This window comes from Macrobrachium rosenbergii, chromosome 21 (assembly GCF_040412425.1).
Source record: "Macrobrachium rosenbergii isolate ZJJX-2024 chromosome 21, ASM4041242v1, whole genome shotgun sequence".
NCBI lineage: Eukaryota > Metazoa > Arthropoda > Malacostraca > Decapoda > Palaemonidae > Macrobrachium > Macrobrachium rosenbergii.
In genome coordinates, this window is record NC_089761.1 from 963,891 (window position 1) to 978,562 (window position 14,672).

A 14,672-nucleotide genomic window follows, 5' to 3' on the forward strand; every position below is an offset into this window, starting at 1 on the left:
AACAAATATTTGTATACATTTCTTGGTTCTTTGCTATAGTTTCTTCTTGCAAAGTGGTTATTTTTCTTTGAGGCTGATCTATCAGGGTTTTGTTACTCTTATCTATTTCCATTTTTGTTTCCTTGTTTGGTCTTATTACAGCAGAAAACTTTTGTTTCCTAGTGGGATCATACACTCCTCTAACTTTTAATTCTAATTTGGCCTCTCTCATAGGCATTCCTGTCCTTTCCTGGAGCAATTTTAATTCTGTATTGTATATATACAGTGATCCCTCGCGCACATCGCGCTTCAACTTTGCTGGCTTCACTGCATCGCAGATTTTTCAGAAATATTCATCGAAAAATTAAAATTAAAAAGTACCGCCATATCGGCAGCCATGTTGCGGAAAACAGCGATGTTTCATCATGTTACGCGAGAAGAATGGCTTACAGACTGACGCAAGGACTGGAAGCTTCATTTATACCCACAGGCACTCGGACAAGGCACGTGGATTGGTACACAAGAGAATATCTTATCACTGTTGATGTTTCATCTTTAATCACTGTAAAAATAATTAAAATCCGAATTTCATATGTAAGCAACTCAAGGATACTGTATACTCTCTCATCCCCAGCTTGTCAAGTCAAGACTTAGTCTCATCCCAAGCTACTGTGCTGTACACACCAGTTCTCTCTCTCTCTCTCTCTCTCTCTCAATGAAATATTACTGTATCATAAACTTTTATGTACAAAATTAAAAATAAATTTCACTGATAAATTTGTTTCTTTTAGCAACTAAAAAATTATTTTCCTAATTCTTTCGGTAGTAGTGAGCAGTTTCAGTCAGCTGATTCTCAGAATGTAAACATTACAAATATGGGACGATCTTTTTTTTTTATGCATATTACGGTGATAGATCAAAATAGTAATACCTGTACAGTGTTTAAGTGCATAGGAAGTGTTTATAACAGTGTGGGAAAGGCTAATAGTGTGGGGAGGGTTTATAAAGCCTTTAAATATATATGTATAGAGTAAATAATGAAATAAATACAAGGTCGCTACTTCATTAAATAAATAAATATGCTGTTCGTACTTCGCGGAATTTCAATTATCGCGGCTGGTCTTGGAACCTATCTCCTGCGATAAACGAGGGGTCACTGTAATACATACACTCCTTCGATCTTGCATGGTGATTTTGTCCACAGTTCATGCATTTTGGTTCACCACACCTCCACTGTGTGATATGTTTGTCAGATCCACAATATGCACATACAGATCTATTACGGCAATTTTTTCCTTGTAAGTCCATATGTACTACAGTTTTGGCACTGTAGTGGTTTTGGAACATACGGTCTCAGTTCTCTGCTTTGGCCCAAGATTTTAATTTTTATATGCAATTCATGGCCTTCAAATTTTATCTTTGCTATTCTCATTGTTTTTCCATTACTCCGTCTACTGGCTATGTTGTATATTTCACAATCTTGTACATTTTTGTACCTTTTTTTAAGTGAATCCAGCAATATATTCTTTTCTATTGGTTCACCATTATCAGGGAGTACTATGGTACCTTGTACACTGTTCATATTGTCATGTTTTTTATATATATTATCAATATTTTTAGTTAAGTATTTTCTGATTGATTTTTTGTTGTGGTTTCTATCAACCACATATGCTCTCTTATTTGTCTGAATGACATTTAAGTAGCTGAATGTCAATTCAACATGAAGTTTTCTAATTTCAATGCCAATACTTTCTTCTCTGTTTCTAAAGTCATGAATCTTGACCAACTTCCACTCCCAAAGGAGTCAAAGTGAGTCAAGGTTGGGTCAAGATATTTACTTTTTTTTGGTTTGCTTTTTATTGGAGCAGAGGGCTCCAGTGTAATCACATTAGTATTTTTTTCTGATTTTTCCAAGGAGAGGTTGTCAGAGGAGGTCCCAGCGGTTGTCAACTGTGCCGAGTCGCTACCATCAAAGGGCCCAGGGGTACTTAAATCTTTAAAACTACTAAACATAGAGATTGAGGTACAGTATATAAAAAAAAATTTAAAAAATAAATAAATAAACCTGAAAACCTTAAAAAGATATCATCAGCCTTTCATGGAGTTTTTTCTTCCACCAATGGCACAAGCATGAACTGACTCCCAAATGTCCACTCCCTACCCTACTCCACAGGGGACGGCACAACATGATTAGAGTGGCCCAAGTGTAAGCCAAACCCGCTCGCTAGGACTGACAATATTACTAGGATACAATCGTCCTCATCTTAGTCATGTTATGGGCAAACCGGATAGAATGCCGAGAGTCCTATCCCCAGAACCAGACCCCCTGGAATCCGTGGTCCAGCCCTATTATTGTTATTATTAAAAAAGTTTAACCAGACCACTGAGTTGACTACCAGCTCTTATAGGGCTGGCCTGAAGGATTTGGATGAAATGACAAGTCTAAACTAGAAGCCTAGCACTGGGACCAAATAGGTCACTCAGTAGTGATAAATGAATGAAAATGAAATTAAAAGCTGCAAAAAGGCATACGCTCTCATACTGGAACACACTCGCACAATAAATATATTTTTACTAATTTTTCCGTGTATACTCACTAAGAAGGTATAGTAACCCTTAAACGCCGAGCCTCTATTTACAAAAACGTCTCCCGTATGCCAGTGGCGTTCGGGAGTTAGTGCCGAAGCGGAAAAAGTTTTTTTAAAAAAATCACAGCACGCTTAGTTTTTAAGATTAAGAGTTCATTTTTGGCTCTTTTTTTTGTCATTGCCTGAAGTTTAGTATGCAACCATCAGAAATGAAAAAAATATCATTATCATATATAAATATTGAAATATATGACAGCGCAAAAATAATTTTTCATATATATAATTTTATACAAATCGCGCTGTGAGCAAAATGGTTAAAGCTAACGGGTTATTTTGTTTTTCTTTGTATTGTACACTAAATTGCGATGATTTTGGTATATAACAAATTGTAAAACGATCACAGCAACACAGAGAAAATATTATCACAAAATGATGCATGAATTTGTAACGCGCGGACGTAAAAAAATGTTTTTTTAAAAAATTCACCATAAATCGAAATATTGTGCTAGAGACTTCCCGTTTGTTGAAAAATGAAGCTAATTGATTGAATATTACTAGACTGTAAGTGTTTTAGCTTAAAATTGCAGTTTTCAACCATTTCGGTCGAGTTAAAGTTGACGGAAAGTCGAATTTTTTCTATTTATCGTGATTTATATGAAAATATCTCAAAACTGATAAAAGCTACAACCATGAGTTATTTTCTGTTGTATTGTACATGAAATTGCGCACATTTTTATATATAAAACTTTATGTAACGACTAATATAAAACGGTGCAAATATTATGACAACGGGACGAAAGAATTTCTGAGATGTTCGGCCGAAGTTACCGCGGACGTAAGGAAAATGTTTTTAAAAAATTCACCATAAATCGAAATATTGTGCTAGAGACTTCCAATTTATTGCAAAATGAAGTTAAACGATTGAATATTACTAGAATGTAAGAGTTTTAGCTTACAATTGCGTTTTTTCGACCATTTCGGTCGAGTTAAAGTTGACCGAAGGTTGAAATTTTGGCAGTTATCGTGATTTATGTGAAGATATTTCAAAACTGATAAAAGCTACAACCATGAGCTATTTTCTGTTGTATTCTACATGAAATTGCGCACATTTTCATATATAAAAGTTTATGTAACGACTAATGTAAAACTATGCAAACATTACGACAATGTGACGAAAGAATTTCTGAGATGTTCGGCCGAGTTACTGCGCGCAGACGTAAGGAAAAAGTTTTTTTTTTTTTCAGAAATTCACCATAAATCGAAATATTGTGCTAGAGACTTCCAGTTTGTTGCAAAATGAAGTTAAATGATTGAATATTACTAAAATGTAAGAGTTTTAGCTTATAATTGCCGTGATTTATATGAAAATATTTCAAAACTGATAAAAGCTACAACCATGAGTTATTTTCTGTTGTATTCTACATGGAATTGCACACATTTCCATATATAAAACTTTACGTAACAACTAATATAAAACGGTGCAAACATTACGACTACGTGACGAAAGAATTTCTGGCGCGGACGTAAGGAAAAAGTTTTTTTCAAAATTCCACCATAAATCGAAATATTGTGCCAGAGACTTCCAATTTGTTGCAAAATGAAAGTAAATGATTGAATATTACTAGAATGTAAGAGTTTTAGCTTACAATTGCATTTTTTGACCATTTCGGTCGAGTCAAAGTTAACCGAAGGTTGAAATTTTGGCAGTTATCGTGGTTTATATGAAAATATTTCCAAACTGATGAAAGCTACAGCCATGGGTTGTATTTTGCTGTATTTTACATGAAATTGTGCACATTTTCATATATAAAACTTTATGTAACGGCTAATATAAACCAGTGCAAAATTACGACAAAATGACGAAAGAATTTCTGAAATTTTTATTTGAGTTACAGCGGGCATAAGGAAAAAGTTTTTTTCAAAAATTCACCATAAATCGAAATATTGTGCTAGAGACTTCCAATTTGTTGCAAAATGAAGGTACATGATTGAATATTACTAGAATGTAAGATTTTTAGCTTACAATTGCGTTTTTCTACCATTTCAGTCGAGTCAAATTTGACCGAAGGTTGAAATTTTTTGTAGTCGACGTACGGTACGTCCACTTGACACCCAACAGACAATTTTAGTCGACGTATGATACGTCCAGTAGGCGTTTAAGGGGTAATATTCAAAATAAAGTAAAATGTTAAAATTTAGTTGTTTTAAAATCATTAGATGCCTAATGGCATTCGTATTTCTATTATTTACTTTTATATTTTATCAATTAAATCACAGCTCCTCATGAACATTAAAATGGGTATTACTGAAAATGTTGAAGATTCCGACAAAATTTCTTTTATTGATCATTTCCAAAATTTGATAATCGCTGGAGATTATATTTTGGACATTCACACAGTACATGCTTAACTGTTATCAACACTTTGCAATCTGAGCATTTGGGAGGAGGGCCACATGGACTGTTCATTAAGTGTCCATGTGTCAAACAAATATAGTATGGCCTATTCGAAGGCGCTAAAGAATAGTTCTGCCTTTGAGCTATCACTCTGATAACTCTCAGTTCCAAACATTATCAGGCAGTTGATGGTCCTACCACATTTCTCACTATTTAGCTTTGGAAATAAGCCCATTCCCAGCTATGATATCTTTTCCTATTCATCAGGTCCAATAAATTTTAGCTAAAGTGGAAAATTCCACAAAAATTAATCCAAACAAATAAATTATCATATATGAGACTCTTTGACTCAAACCCGGGAACAAATCCCTGGGGTTCAAGAGCCCCCTCACCATGTCAAGGTGGTCCCACATCGAGGGGGGGTGTGTGATTCTCAAAAGAGATCCAGGCTTCCCATTGCTCATCAGCTGGAAATTCTCTTGAGAGATGGAAAAGCCTGAAAAATCCGAGAATTCAGAGTCATCCCCAAATAGAGGATTTCTTGTGATGGAGTCAACTGGGACTTTTGAAGATTGATAAGAAGGCCCAGTTCCTTGGTAAGAAGAGGAATCTTGTGTAAGTCCTTCATGGGCTTTTCCTTCTATGGGGATTGAAGCAGCTAGTCTTCTAGATAAAGGCTGACATTGATCCCTTCAGGACAATTTGACTGAGGGTGCTTACATCAAGGACTGGTCTCCCAACCCCCAATGTCTTCAGCACCACAGAGCCGGTTGTTAAACCCCTCCATGTTGGTACTCTTGACTTACTCTATGGCCCTTTTCTGGATGAAAGAGGAAACTTCCTTCAAAAGGGCCAAATGTCTCTCATACCCTATCGAGTATGCTGTCATGTGATGGGAGAGGTGAGTAATGGTGGGCTCTCCGGGAACAGGATGATATAGCCCTCCTTCAGAACTTTGATGATCCAAGGCTCCACTCCTCTTATCAGCCACTTCTCCCAAAACTCTAGAAGTCTCATTTTTTAGGTACTGTCTTGGCAGAACTCTTCTTTATAAACTTGGCTGTGAATCGGAGATTTGTACAGATCCTGAATGGGGCTCTGGGTCTACTTCCACGAAAGGGCTGTTGCTGGAAGGGTAAAGAGGTCCTAGTTTGAAAGGCAGTCAAATTCTTGGAACGCTTAAATGACTGGGCCAACAAGTCCTGCGTAGATTTCTTCTGTATATCTGACGCAATTCCCTTCCTTGTGTCCTGAGGTAAGAGATGATGCTGGTCTAGTGGTGAAAACAACAAGGCCGACTTCTGAGTCTAGATAACTCCCTCAGAAGTAAATGAGTACCAGAGCTCTCTTTTCTTCAGTACTCCAAAGGTAAATAGAGTGGAAAGCTCTAGAGAGCCATCTCTAATGACTTTGTTGGCACAGGACAGAACCTCGAGCCAGTCCGAGGCAATATCTGCCACTAGGTCCTGGTGGTCCTTGATTTTCTTGGCCAGTGCACCCACCATCCAATCCAGGAAACTAAGGACTTTGAAGACCTTAAAAATGTCTTTAACTAGATGATCTAGATCTGCAGAAGAAAACATTATCTTTGCTGACGAAAATGCAGAATGGCAAGAAGAGTCGAAGAGACCAGAGAAGTCCCCTTTGGAGGAGGCAGTGACTCCCAAAGAAGGAGCTTCGCCAGTCACATAGGATAAGTACCTCCTGCAGGTTAAACAAAAGGGAGGAAAAGCAAAAGATGCCTTGCCTTGCTCCCTTTTGGCTGAAAGCCAGTCTCCCATCTCCTTGAAGGACATCTTAGAAGACGAACAAAGTACCATCTTGGGAAGTCTTGATCTGTCATCCAGTTGATTCTTCATTAAAAAGGCCGAAGCAGGCGAGGTCAAGGCAGCTTAGGCAAAAAATGTGGGAAAATCTGCCAAAAGGTACCGCAGTAAAGCAGCATAAGCCGAAAGAGGCACAGGTTCTTGGTCGACCTCCTCGTCTTCTGAGGAGATCGGGGACAGGATACCATCCTGAGAAGTCTTGGGAGCGAAGGGAGCTTTCTTTAACAACTCCATAATCTGGGCTATTTCCCGCTTAATAGGAGCCAGAGTAGGCTCGTCGTGGTACAAAAGCAGAGGAGACGATGCTGTGGGTTTAACTGGAGGAAGTGAAGGAGACCACATTCTCTGAGCAGACAAAAGAGGCGATGGGTGCCTAGGAGTGGGCGCTTGACGCTCAGAAGCAGGCGCCAGGTTCTCAGGAGCTGGTGCCAGACATTTAGGAGCAGACGTCAAGCTCTTTTGAGCTGTCGCTGGGTGCTTGGGAGCCAGGTGTGGGTGCTCAGCCATTGAGCGCTCAGATGAGAAGGCCTCCGGATTGTCCCATGTAGACAGAAGTGGATGCTGATGGACAGGGGCAGAGACAGAAAGGTCCACAGCGTAGCTACAAGAAGGCTGGGGACTGCTAATAGACTTCTTATACCGCTTAGCAGGTAGCAGATCTGGACGGCAACCAACATCCTCGGAAGGGCGCTTAAGCAGTCGGGAAGAGTCTAGGTATCATTTGTGGTGCCTTCTGTCCATGCCATAGTTGTCAGAAGAGCTTGAGGATAACTGATGAGCATTCAAAGATACGCCTTTCCAATGGCTGTCTGCCACCACCTGGGACTGTGCAGCAGGAACAGCTGAGGGGGCGACTACCTGTGGGCAAACCTCACTGGCCTCCCTTGGACTTTTGGTATGTCTTCTCCCAGGTTTAGGGGAGCAGGACAGTGACCTTGGTCTAGGAGAACCGGCAGGATGGATAGCCACCTCCTCCACTGGCACTGCACTCTCAATCGTCACTTTATCCGAGAACACTATCCATCCGTCCCGCCAGTTCTCCTAGACCAACGTCACTGTCCTGCTCCCCTAAACCTGGGAGAAGACATACTGAAAGTCCAAGGGAGGCCAGTGGGGTTTGCCCACGGGTAGTCGCCCCCTCAGTCGCTCCTGTTGCACAGTCCCAGGTGTTGGCAGACAGCCACTGGAAAGGCGTATCTTTAAGTAAAGCCCCCTAACTCTGCCACTGTACTTACTACAAGGTTAATTTTCTCATCAAACCTGGATTTGAGACTGGTGATGGCATTAGGGTGGGAAGCAAGGGAGCCATGCACAGGAGTAGGAGGTTGAAAAGTAGGAGGGCAAGGAATAGAAGAAACAGTGGGAATAGGAGTAGTAGGGTGAGCAATAGGACTAACCTCTAAGCTAAGTTTAGGCACAGCTTCTACACTAAGAGAATGTCTCTCGGCTCTAGAAGCTGCTTTCTTCTTCCTATCTCTCTCTAATTTATCTAAGTGAGACTTCAGAATTTTCCATTGTTTACTATCCCATGAGGAACATTCATCACAGGTTTTTGTTACACTCTTGCCCCCTACATTTACTAAAGATTGAATAAGGATCACAACCCAAGCTTTTGTGACCCTAGTCTTATAGCCTTCACTGCAATAGCAAATACTCAAACTGCTAGAATCTGACATAATTCAGAAAAAACTAGGGAGCTAATCAAAATGTGATGATAATAAACCATCAATAGCCTGCTGCACAACCAAAACAAAGTAACTGAACTTCACCAAAAGACAACTGGAAAACAATAAAAAAAAAAAAAAAAAAGTGGCTGCAAATGGCTCTGATGTGTTACCAAAGCTGGGAGAAACAAAGTGGACTTACTGGCCAGGTTGTTTCCCATGTTCCCCAATATTGGGCAGGGTCTGTCACCTACACAAAAACAGAAGCAGCACTACCGCGTATTATTAAATAAGTTGCCGCGCAAGTTAGAAATGTTAGCTACATAATTACAGGCAGTCCCCAGTTTACGACGGGGGTTCCATTTTTACGCAGCGTTGTAAATCAAAAGTCGTCGTAAACCAAAAAATCTTCAGAAATCCTAAGAAAACCTTACTTTTACAGTAATACTTTGGGTGTATTGAAAATGATGTAAACTGCATTTTTATTGAGTTTTTCATCAAAAACTCAAAATTTTTATTATTCTGCCATTTTGAAGCCATATTTCTTCCGTCGGATTGGTGTACAACGCGTCGTAACCCCAGAACATGCGTCGTAAACTAGGAAATAATTTCTGATGAATATATTTGAAAAGCCTTGTAACCTCGGAACGTCGTAAGCCGGACCCGTCATAAACTGGGGACTGCCTGTACAGTATTTGGTAAATTACTTATATGAAATGGCAGATTTGTGTACCTGGGTCTCCTACGATTAAGAGGTGTGATTCTCCACGCACTCTAGTACCACTGTTATCAACTTTCTGAACTCCACCAGCAACTGCAACTGCTACAGCTAGTTTTACAAGATATAATCCATACACCTGGAAAAATAATAAATCAACAATGAATTTAAAATAAACAGTAAAATTAAAGAATTGACACTATATCTAATTTGGAATAAGAAATTAATTCTCTAACAGATATAAAACAAAACATCAGTAGCATGATCTAAGTACAGCAAACAAATAATGGTAGTACTCAATGGTATTACGTATCTTAAAAAAAATTATGGCAGTAATGTCCTTTGTCTTGTTCTCAGTAGGCCCAAAACAGAGCTTGTATAAACAAAGCACACATGGAATAAATGTATCCTAAATACAATTTCACAGACTTTAAACAATTTAACTCAAGTTTACAGATTAAATTTTCAGAAATATCTATTTTTCCATGTAGAATAGACTAGAATATGCAATTTAGGCCAAGAGCTGTGGGACCTATGAGGTCATTCAGCTCTGAAGGGAAAATTGAGAGTAAAAGGTTACACAGGTGTAGCAAAAGAAAAACCTCGCGGTTGCATTATGAAACAAATGGTAAAAGTAGTTGGAAAGTAAGATGGAAGAAAGACTATGAATGGAGGTATAGTAAAAGGAATGAAAGGGGTTGCAGCTAGGGGCTGAAGGGACACTGCAAAGAACCTTAAGTAATACCTGAAGTGTACTGCACGTGAGGTGCACTGACGGCACTACCACCCCATGCGGATTTTTCCATGTAAACCCATCAGTTTATATGTGCCTAACCCTGCAGTCTGCAGCTTCCTAGACAAACAAAAGGAAAAACAAATCTTCACTTGGTCTAATATCTCTCTGGGTAGCTCCTATGGTGATCATTACCTGTGATGTCAAGCCCTCCTTAAAACAAAGTGCAGGGTTGCAGGGGAGGATGATAATTTTTCCTCCATTGTCTCAGATTTCAAAGGTTTTGAGCAAACTTCTAACTTTTATAGGAAAAGTGTACTTAATAGCCCCAAATTGCCAAACAGGCATTGGTTCCTATTACCTCAACAACGGACAGAAAGATCAATTCCACTGTTGTCCGCTGTTCTATCCCAGACAGTAGGAGGGAAAGTCTCTCTTTTCTAAGCCGAGACCTTCATGTATAGATTTTTTAAAAATATCTATCGTGATAATTACTCACTCACCATTGCTAGGTACCTAATGCAAAAATTACGGACTTCTATCCAGCATTACCAGTCCGTATGGAAGGTATGGTTAGATTATATCCATACTGAGAGCCCAGTTGAGATTTCTATAGAAACCTTATTTTTCTTATATACCCTTTTGAAGACAAATGCCTTGTGGTTACAACAGTCATGGCATACAAGGCTGCATTAATGGAACCCTTGCTTTATGGATTCGGGATTGACTTCAGTATAGAAGTTGTCACTTCCCTTCTGCAGTCTTTTGCTCTACAAAGGCCCACTCATGAAAGGCTTCCAATTTCTTGGTCCCTGAACAAGGTGCTTAGACTTCTATCAACCCCTCAATTCAGTGGACCCAATAAAACCACAACGCACAGGCTACAAAGGTGATCTTCTTGATTGCATTAGCATCAGGAGCTCGTACAGTATTAGTGAACTGGGCTCTCTTAGGTGGGGACAATGCATCATGCAAATAGATGACCATCAATTATTATTGTCCCCTGGCCCATCATTCCTGGCCAAGAATATGGATCCTTTAAAAAGGAAATCCATTCTTATAAGAAAATTCAATTTATCAGACAAGACATTACACCCAGTTCAAGCACTTAAGGTATACCTAGAAGTCACGGCAAACACCCCAGAAGGTCCTATTTTCCTACACCCTAGCACAAACTAACCACTCTCCATACAAAGACTGAGAATGATTGTAGTGTTTTCTCATTAAAAAGAGAAATCCACACTCTTTCCATAGGTCACATGATGTTAGGAAAGTATGTCTTTGGCCTTCTTCAGAAATGTCTCTTTCAAAGAAGTCTCCAGATGTATAGGTTGGTCATCAGTTAAATCATTGCCACATGTTCGAACAAATTCGACTACACTGTGTATCAGTAGGTGGCATAGTTAGTCTTAACCCCTAGGTGCTGCGGAAGAAAACCAGGGGTCATATTGACGACGAGTATGCTAACTATCGCTGCAAGATGGGTGACAGTACTACAACAAAACCCAGCATGCTTAGGTAAGCACTGTAGAACTACATCCTAAAATGTAAGTTCGTGCATAGTTTCTTGTGCCTTGGTATCAAAACCTGAAAAGTATTTGGAATAAAGAATGGGACTTGAAATCTGTGGCTTGACCTTGGACCGGAAATGTTATTTCCTTTGGGGTGTTGGGATTAAAAAGACAGAACTTAGCCTTTCTCGTCACCTGACCATTTCTTTTGTAAAGTTCCTTGAGGATGAAACAGCGACTACACTATTAAAAACAGGTTTTGACGTAGGAAAAACCTATTTTTGGTAGTCGCTGTTGAGTCCTCAAAACCCTCCCACTTCCCTGATGAAAAGGCATGGGATTTGGGCAAAGGGATCAACCTGCATTGACCAACAGAGAGTAATGGCTCCTTGGTCTTTTAACGACCCGGTTGTAAACAAGAGGGCGGATGCGCATGCGCAATAGTCACTTCTCTTTCTTGCAGGTTATTTGACATTGGAAAAACTGGGTTCAGCTTCGCTGAAGATAAGGGAAAGTGCCCTCTTATCTTTGAGTCCATTATTTAGTCCACCATGTGTTATAACGTTAATCATTACGACACAATATCTGGCCAAAAAGACCAACTAGAAGAGAATTCTTTGATATTAGGTTGGTCACCATGGATCTCTCGTAGACCATGGAAGGCAACTCCTTGAGGACGAAACAAGTGACTATGCTATCAAAAAAGCAAGTTTTGACGTATTAAAAACCTATTTTTGGTAGTCGCTGTTGAGTCCTTTGGGAGTTACCTTCCATGGTCTACCAGAGCTCCATGGTGACCAAACTAATATCAAAGAATTCTCTTCTAGTTGGTCTTTTGGCCAGGTATTGTGTCATAATGATTAACATTATAACATGTGATGGAGTATATAATGGACTCAAAGATAAGAGGGCATTTTCCCTTATCTTCAGCGAAGCTGAACCCAGTCTTTCCAACATCAAAAGAACCTGCAAGAAAGAGAAGTGACTATTGAGCATGCGCATCCGACCTCTTGTTTACAACCGGGCCATTAAAAGACCAAGGAGCCATTACTCTCTGTTGGTCAATGCAGGTTGATCCCTTGCCCAAATCCCATGCCTTTTCGTCAGGGAAGTGGGAGGGTTTTGAGGACTCAACAGCGACTACCAAAAATAGGTTTTTCCTATGTCAAAACCTATTGTTTGATAGCGTAGTCACTGTTTCGTCCTCAAGGAGCTTTACAAAGAAACTGACAGGTGACGAAAAAGGCTTAAGCTCTCACTTTTTAATCCCAACACCTCAAAGGAAATAACATTTCCGGTCCAAGGTCAAGCCACAGATTTCAAGTCCCATTCTTTATTCCAAGTACTCTTCAGGTTTTGATACCAAGGAACAAGAAACTATACACAAACTTACATTTTAGGATGTAGTTCTACAGTGGCTTACCTAAGAATGCTGGGTTTGTTTGTAGTACTGTCGCCCTTCTCCCAGCGATAGTTAGCATACTCGCCGTCAATATGACTCCTGGTTTTGTGCTGCAGCACCTAGGGGTTAAGACTAACCATGCCACCTACTGATACACATTGTAGTCGAATTTGTTCGAGCATGTGGCAATATTTTTAACTGATGACCACCCTGTACATCTGGAGACTTCTTCGAAAGAGACATTTCTGAAGAAGGCCAAAGACGTACTTACTTTCCTAACATCATGTGACCTATGGAAAGAGTGTGGATTTCCTTTTTTAATGAGAAACACTACAATCCTTCTCAGTCTTTGTAGGGAGAGTGGTTAGTTTGTGCTAGGGTGTAAGAATATAGGGCCTCCTGGGGTGTTTGCCGTGACTTCTAGGTAAACCTTAAGTGCTTGAACTGGGCATAATGTCTTGTCTGATAAATTGAATTTTCTTATAAGAATGGATTTTCCTTTTAAAGGATCCATATTCTTGGCCAGGAATGATGGGCCAGGGGACAATAATTGATGGTCAGCTATTTACGTGATGCATCGTCCCCATCTAAGAGAGCCCAGTTCACTAATACAAGCCCCTGATGCTAATGCAATCAAGAAGATCACCTTTTGTAGCCTGTGCGTTGTGGTTTTATTGGGTCCAATGAATTGAGGGGTTGATAGAAATCTAAGCACCTTGTTCAGGGACCAAGTAATTGGAAGCCTTCCATGAGTGGGCCTTTGTAGAACAAAAGACTGCAGACGGGAAGTGACAACTTCTATAGTGGAGTAAATCTCGAATCCATAAAGCAAGGGTTCCGTTAATGCAGCCTTATATGCCATGACTGTTGTAACCACAAGGCATTTGTCTTCAAAAGGGTATATAAGAAAAATAAAGTTTCTATAGAAATCTCAACTGGGCTCTCAGTATGGATATAATCTAACCATATCTTCCATACGGACTAGTAATGCCGGATAGATGTCCATAATTTTTGCACTACGTACCTAGCAATGTTGGGTGAGTAGTTATCATGATAGATATTTTTTTTAAAATCTATACGTGAAGGTCTCGGCTTAGAAAGGAGGATGCGTAAGAGACTTTCCCTCCTACTGTCTGGGATAGAACAGCGGACGACAGTGGAATTGATCTTTTTTGTCCGTTGTTGAGGTAATAGGAGCCAATGCCTGTTTGTCCAATTTGGGGCTATTAAGTACACTGTTCCTATGAAGGTTAGAAGTTTGCTCAAAGCCTTTGAAACCTGGGACAATGGAGGAAAAGATATCGTCCTCCCCTTGTTCCAGTCTTAAGGAAGGCATCTCTTGCTGTTGCTTGACTGTCCAGGTTTGGAGACACATATATTAGGAGTTTGTGATTCTAGTATGTGGCGAACAGGTCCACTTCCGGTTGTGGAAGCATGCTGGCTATTGTTTGAAAAGAGTGGTTGTCCAACATCCACTCTGTTGAGTCTGTCATTTTCCTTGATAGAGAGTCTGCTATTACAATGAGACCCCCTGTGAAGTGAACTGCAGACATGTGCCTCTTCCTTGCTTGCGCCACCATCCGAAGGATGGCTAACTTTACCATACTGAGAGGAGGTGAATGTGATCCCGACTTCTTGATGTAGGATATTGTGGTTATGTTCTCTCTCTTCTGGAGGTTTGAGTTTTTTGATAGACAAAAAGACAGCCATCAGCTCCAGGAAACTGATATAAAAATCCCTGAGTAGCTGATCACCTCCCTGCCACCTGACGATCCTCCCAATGTCCTCCCAACCTGTCAACGAGGCATCTGTGTGTTTGTCACTCATACAGACTGAGTCAGGGTGACCTGTTTCAC

At 40.0% G+C, this 14,672-nt stretch overlaps 1 protein-coding gene across 1 annotated transcript in view; it reads right to left on the bottom strand.

Moving 5' to 3' along the window:
• Window positions 1-14,672, bottom strand: part of LOC136849652 (uncharacterized) — a 759,811-nt gene that overhangs the window by 302,105 nt on the left and 443,034 nt on the right. Inside the window, exon 9 of the mRNA XM_067122953.1 lies at window positions 9,186-9,309. Coding sequence (XP_066979054.1) covers window positions 9,186-9,309 — 124 coding nt within the window. The remainder of the gene's footprint in view (window positions 1-9,185; window positions 9,310-14,672) is intronic.